The sequence below is a fragment of the Octopus bimaculoides genome, chromosome 14 (genome assembly GCF_046866305.1).
Source record: "Octopus bimaculoides isolate indiv1 chromosome 14, ASM4686630v1, whole genome shotgun sequence".
Classification (NCBI taxonomy): domain Eukaryota; kingdom Metazoa; phylum Mollusca; class Cephalopoda; order Octopoda; family Octopodidae; genus Octopus; species Octopus bimaculoides.
In genome coordinates this window covers 8,347,974-8,355,187 of record NC_142941.1, presented here as the reverse complement: position 1 = coordinate 8,355,187, position 7,214 = coordinate 8,347,974, and the positions used below count along the sequence as shown (strand labels likewise).

The window sequence follows — 7,214 nt, the reverse complement described above, 5'->3', positions numbered from 1 at the left end:
CATACTGTTTTTATAAACACACACATACATTTCGTTTTTGACAATTTAATTTGTGTGTGTGTGTGTGTGTGTGTGTGTGTATGCATGCATATATGAAGGTGTGAAAATTCACTCAGTTCTGAAGAGAAAGTCTCAGATGACAAATTCAAAATATTTGCCTTATTCAATAGTGCATGTGGGTGTGGGTGGAGCCTTGCTTTAAAAGTAAAACCGATAAAACTCTAAACTTTGTATCGTGAAACTTGATTTTAATAAAAAGCTTACAACTACATGCACCACACAGTCAGTCACACAAAAACACACACACACACACACAGACACACACACGCAAAGAAAACAGGAAAAAAAAGGGTGGGTTGAAATGAGCTAAAAATCCGTAGTGAGGAAATAAAAACAAGAAGGTATTCGTGAACAGCAAACCCCACTAGTTCCACACGTTCCTGTCATTAAAAATCCATTTTGGGCCAGCATAATATTAGAATCACTTGTGGTCTATCCACTAATTCAGATCTGTTGCAATCCATGTATGACCACCATCGGTAAAAAAATCACCAACTCCAGAGACAGCCATTTTTGTGGTACATGCAGCGACTCCAGATTTGTCTGTATCCATATATGACCACCAATGGTCCCAGATCTGTCGCTATATCCATATATGACCACCAATGGTCCCAGATCTGTCGTTATATCCATATATGATCACCAATGGTCCCAGATCTGTCGTTATATCCATATATGACCACCAATGGTCCCAGATCTGTCGTTATATCCATATATGACCACCAATGGTCCCAGATCTGTCGCTATCCATATATGACCACCGTTGCTAAAATCCACCAACTCCAGACCCATCTCCATTTATAAGTAAGGCCCTTTGTATATCTTGTTACCGTCGTTATCCTTACAAGATGAGTATTTATTCATTTAATTATTGATTTGTTAATATACATATTTGGGGGGGGGGAGGTCTCTCTTTGCTGTCGTCGTCATCGTCAGTTAATTTAGCCACACCGTATTCTAGCCACCATTTTGACACTCCATTTTGACCTGTCTTTAAAAAAAAAATTTGTTTTTCTCCTCACACATCTTATATTCTTTAATAAGCCCCTCTCTTTTTTTCTTTCTTTCTTTCTCTCTGTTACTCGCACGCGTTCATAGCTTACAAAGGTCGGTCAGCCTGTTTGCTTCATTGCTGGGGAGAGGGAGTGATGGGAGGAAAGAAGAAAAATATAAGTCATATTTAATTCAATAACCTTACACACACACACACACACACACACACGCACACAACAGAGACAGAGAGAGAAAGAGAGAGGATGGTAAAGGAGAGTGTCCTGTTCAGTCTGATGACCAGAGTAGTACCTGTCCACTACAACAAATGGGAACAGGTCTCCTGTCTCTTTCCGCTATCACTTCCCATCGCCACGGATCTGCTGTGCCTCGTGCATTAACGAACATATCATCTGTGAGAGTTCAGTGTCTTCAATAGAGTTTCCTAAGGGATCACAGGTGTGCTCAGGGTCTGAAAACAAAAAAAAAGATAATACATATATAAGTAAATGAATAAATGAAATATAAATAAAAACGATACCCAGGCAAAGTCAACTTCAAATTTCATTACAGCAAAGGTCATGCTGTGAACATGGGTCAAGACTGCTGCTGAAACCCCCACCCCCTGTTCGGTCATGAATGACCCATGGGATTGCACCTGGAAAGTTACCCTCCCAGGCACAAGTCCGGGCAAGGTTGTTTATGGAAGACCAGCAGTCGCCCATGCATACCGGCCTCCCCTCTCCACGCCACCAGTGTTATCCAAGGGAAAGGCAAAGGGGCCGATACAGCTTGGCACCTGTGACATCGCAACACATTTCTACAGCTGAGTGAACTGGAGCAACATGAAATAAAGTGTCTTGCTCAAGAACACAACACGCAGCCCGGTCCGGGATTCGAACTCACAACCTCACGATCGTAAGCTCAATGCTCTAACCACTGAGCCATGCACCTTCACAAGGCATGCCCTCATAAAGTGACACCAATTATCATTATTATAATGACAAAGGTCGGCTGGCAGAATCGTTAGCAAGCCAGACAAAATGCTTAGTGGTATTTCATCCAGTTTCATATTCTGAGTTCAAATGCCACCAAGGTTGACTTTGCCTTTCGTCCTGTTAAAGTCACAATAAGTACCAGTTGTGTACTTTTTTTTATTCTTATGCGCCCTTTTAAAGCCTAGCCAGGCTCATGGGCCCGGTTTCCCAGTTTCTATGGCATATGTGTTCCCCCCAGCTGGACGGGACGCCAGTCCATCGCAGCGTTACTCAAGAAACAGGAAGAAAGAGTGAGAGAAAGTTGGGGCGAAAGAGTACAACAGGGGTCGCCACCATCCCCTGCCGGAGCCTCGTGGTGCTTTTGGTGTTTTCGCTCAATAAACACACACAACGCCCGGTCTGGGAATCGAAACCGCGATCCTCCGACCGCGAGTCTGCTGCCCTAACCACTGGGCCATTGCGCTCCACAGTTGTGTACTGGGGCCAATGTAATGAACTTACTCCTTCATCCGAAATTGTTGGCCCTGTGCCAAAATTTGAAACCATTATTATAGAGACAATGACTGAGGCATCAAACAGAAACAAGTGCAACATCTCTGAACTTACCTTCAATGGGTGTGTCATCATAGAGGGAGCTCTTACGCAAGAATAATGGGAGATTTAATGGTGATGCCTTCCGGACCAACATCATCTGTTCTGTAGCATGTTTCCATGCAGCTACAATAAGAAAAAGAATCAGCATTTCATTACATAATATAGGTAAGTGTTAGACATGAGGTTTGAAAACTGAGTCACTTTTCTTTTATCATTTCTGTCAACAGACTAATTAATTTATAATTGATAGCATAAGCGTAGGAGTGGCTGTGTGGTAAGTAGCTTGCTTACCAACCACATGGTTCCGAGGGTTCAGTCCCACTGCATGGCACCTTGGGCAAGTGTCTTCTACTATAGCCTCGGGCCGACCAAAGCCTTGTGAGTGGATTTGGTAGACAGAAACTGAAAGAAGCCCGTCATGTATATGTATATATATATGTGTGTGTTTGTGTGTCTGTTTGTCCTCCCAACATTGCTTGACAACCGATGCTGGTGTGTTTAAGTCCTTGTAACTTAGCGGTTCGGCAAAAAGAGACCGATAGAATAAGTACTAGGCTTCCAAAGAATAAGTCCTGGGGTCGATTTGCTCGACTAAAGGCGGTGCTCCAGCATGGCCGCAGTCAAATGACAAACAAGTAAAAAGAGCAGCAAAAGGCAATCTATGTCCAACTTACTGTAGAGGCTATGTTAGAACATGGAATGCTGCATTATTTACCTAGAGAGAACCTCTCATATGAACTCGTGGTGCATAAAAACATTAGCATTTATAACACTGATAGACAAGAATTGTCCAACAATTCTTGTCTGCCAATTATATAACTGTGTGTGCTTTTATGCACCACAAGAGCATATGAGAGGTTCCCTCTAAGTAGATAACACAACATACAGTGTCATAACAAAATCTCTGCATTAAGTTGGACATAAAGACTGCCTTTTAGTTAATTCATTTTAAACAATTTCAATCAAACAAAAGTGAATTAAATCCACGAAATCACTACCAGAGATCAACACAGCTGTTATATTTAAACATTTTCAGGTTGATGTCTGTAGGAAACCTGTCAATATGAAAACATCCCAAGTTTAACCCTTAGCATGCAAATTACTACGTCAAATGTAATAATTATTTATTCAATTCATTGTGAATTAATCATTCATTATCTTGTAGTTTTGAGATTTCAATGATGTGACAAATTTTAGAATGACATTTTAGGGTAGGTGGGATGGGCCAGATCTGGCTGATTTTAACACAAAACAGGTAGAGTATTTTGGGTAGATAAAGCTAGTTCGAATGCTAACAGTTAAGCAATTTTGTGAATATGCACACACACAAAGACATGGGTGAGAAGCTAGTGTCTAACCCATGTCAGCTTGGAAAAACAGACATAAAAAGGGAAACAAATGAACAAAGTTACCTTGATCGAGCAGGTGTTGCTGGAAACCATCCCACCAATTCTCAAAGTCATGCTTGCTGTCTGCAGAGAGTACATGATCGGACACGCTTATGTCGGTCTTGGTTGTAACATGGAATGTGTGAGGATTTTGGAATATGCGTGGATCAGCATCAGACACCTGAGTATTCTGCCAGGACCAACAAAGAAACCGGAAAGAGAAAGAAAGAAAAAAAACACTAACGTTAGACATAGGTGCAGGAGTGGCTGTGTGGTAAGTAGCATGCTTCCCAACCACATGGTTCTGGGTTCAGTCCCACTGCGTGGCACCTTGGGCAAGCGTCTTCTGCTATAGCCTCAGGCCAGCCAAAGCCTTGTGAGTGGATTTGGTATATGGAGACTGAAAGAAGCCCGTCGTATATATATATATATATATGTGTGTATGTGTGTGTTTGTGTGTCTGTCCCCCCATCATCGCTTGACAACCGATGCTGGTGTGTTTACATCTCCATAACTTAACAGTTTGGCAAAAGAGACTGATTGAATCAGTACAAGGCTTACAAAGAATAAGTCCTGGGGTCGATTTGTTCGACTAAAGGTGGTGCTCCAGCATGGCCACAGTCAAATGACTGAAACAAAAGAATAAAAGAAAAGGGGACTGAATGAAATCACGAAAATAATATGAAATTTCTTTCATAGAGCCATAGCTGTTTAAGGTTATTAAAATCTGTACTTCATATCCCACTGCCCTATACTGTGTTGCATTTATACCAAATACACTTAACACTAAAAAGTCTTAGGGCAGTTATTACAGAAAGACCAACTCAAATCTTTTCTCTTACTTTTGTTACAGGGATACAGAGATGAGGTCGTGCAGTTTTCTCATCCTGAGGTGAAGCAAAGCAGGCCAGCTCCAAATTCTTCAGTACACACCAGTAGCGCTTCTGTTTGTTCCTTTCTCTATCCACCTGTAAAAGAAGGAAGAAATATAAGTTTGCACTGAAAGAAACAGAGAGTATAATGAAATGTAGACACTTCAGAAAGCATCCAATAAAAAAGAAATATGAATGATAGTATAAATCCAGGAAAACTGATGAGTTGATTCCCTTACCAATAGATTGAGGTGACCAGTCATTGCAGGCCTTGTTAAGCAATGTGGTAACACAGCCAACCGACAGCAGTAGTGACCAAAAAACGGTAATTCATAGATATTGCCATCTGAAAGATTAATAAAGAAAAGAGTTATTTTTAGAGAATAGTGAACACACACAGATATCTATATGTTTGCATGCACATACATCTTCATTTGTGCATACAAACATCCATGCAAAAGTAAAAGAAGACACACATCCATACTCACTCGTACATCTATCCAGATAAGCACATACATACATATATCTATACATGCAACCATACAAGCACATTTCTGTACATGCAACACATCCATACTTGCACACACAGATATATATAAATATATATATATATATATATATATATATATATATATATATATATACACAACCAAGCAGAAGAATCAAACACACATACACACACATCCATACAAGCATATATGTTAGTACATAGACATGCGTCCAAAGGTGCATACATGCATACACAAACACAAACATAATAAAGCCTCCATCACTGCAAGCTGCCTGTGCATCTGCACAAGTATGCACTGGCCAGGGCAAGATTTTTCATTTTAGGAAGACCAAGTCTCCATGCCTGCAAATCTCCCCTCTACATGATGCTAATGACTTCTCTGAGGGGAAGGCCACCGACATTCGCCAAGCTAGAAATAGTAGCCAAGACCGCTTCAAATCATACCCATCTTAAAAACATGAAGGAACACATTAGATAATGTACTCCTAGACAGATACGTTATCTGACAATATGGGATGGTCACAGCTCGAAGACACTTTTAAAACAAACCTGTGTAATTAGTGATTATCAGGTACTAAACAACCAAGTAACCATTATCCTAGAGTTATCCACATAGTCATACGAGGATGGTTGTAGTGGTAGTAGAAGAAGTAATGGTAGTGGAGGAGAGTCAAACCTTTCAGCTTTTGTCTCAGTAGGAATTGTAGGGAGGAGGAGGAGGAGGTGGTGGAGGAGGTGGTGGAGGAGGTGCTGCTGCTGCCGCCACCACCACCAGTATGACAGGATACCAATAGCTGGCCTATTGGCAGGTTGTTCCAGGTCTTGCCATCTCAGCTATCCACCCTCATCATATCAACATAACAGCATGACTAAAGCTTGTCTTCTCTTTATAATGCTAATCCCTGCTCACCAAGTCAGAGCTGGTCCTGTTGTTTCAGCTTGTCTGGTGGCCACATAAGGTAACTAGTCTAAACATTGTCATGAGACTCTTAACAAAACCTTGTTTGTATTACGGGTGTATGTCACTACACTGCTCTCTCCTACAACAGCATAAGAGAGAGAGAGAGAGAGAGAGAGAGGGAGGAGAGGAGAGGAGAGGAGCTTCTGTGTACACACACAGGAACACATATATACTGGCTTGGTTTGGCTATGTGGTTAAGAAGCTTGCTTCCTGACTGTGTGGTCCTGGGTTCAATAACACTGCAGAGCATCTTCAGTAAATGCCTTCTACTCTAGCCCTGAGCCAACTCAGCCTTGTGAGTGGAGCTGGTTGATGGAAACTGGAAAAAGCTTGTCATATTATAAACTCAATAGGTGTTATACCTAATGACTTATGGACATCCAATTATTAAAGTGGAAAAATTATCAGAAAAGCCATTTCTATTCATTTTTTTCAAATATATATTATACTGTACCAAGGACTTTCTATTTCTTATTCTACTATATACATGTGTGTGTGTGTGTGTGTGTGTGTGTGTGTGTGTGTGTGTGTGTGTGTGTGTGTGTGTGTGTGTGTGTGTGTGTGTGTGTGTATATATATATATATATATATATATATATACACACACACAGATACATACATAAACACATGTACATATGTATGTGCAATCTTGCCTTGACATCACATAATGGCCATAAACGAGCATCACCATCACTCAAGCGAAGATATTTATTTTCAGTCTTCCATGTAAAACCATCTTGCTGATCGTATGGCGTTAGGAAGGGCATCCAGCTGTAGAAACTTTGCCAGATCAGATTGGAGCCTGATGCAGCTTCTGGCTCACCAGTCCTCTTCATGTTT

General features: G+C 41.0%; 1 protein-coding gene across 3 annotated transcripts in view; it reads right to left on the bottom strand.

Annotated features, from left to right (window-relative positions):
- Positions 1–227: 227 nt before the first annotated feature.
- LOC106877941 (rhotekin) overlaps positions 228–7,214 on the bottom strand; it is a 141,378-nt gene continuing 134,391 nt past the window's right edge. For all 3 annotated transcript variants that reach the window (XM_089362286.1, XM_089362285.1, XM_089362287.1), the window contains 5 exons: positions 5,142–5,248; positions 4,873–4,998; positions 4,055–4,220; positions 2,655–2,765; positions 228–1,522 (listed from right to left, as the gene is read on the bottom strand). In XM_089362286.1, coding sequence (XP_089218412.1) covers positions 1,410–1,522; positions 2,655–2,765; positions 4,055–4,220; positions 4,873–4,998; positions 5,142–5,248 — 623 coding nt within the window. In that variant the 3' untranslated portion in view covers positions 228–1,409. The remainder of the gene's footprint in view (positions 1,523–2,654; positions 2,766–4,054; positions 4,221–4,872; positions 4,999–5,141; positions 5,249–7,214) is intronic.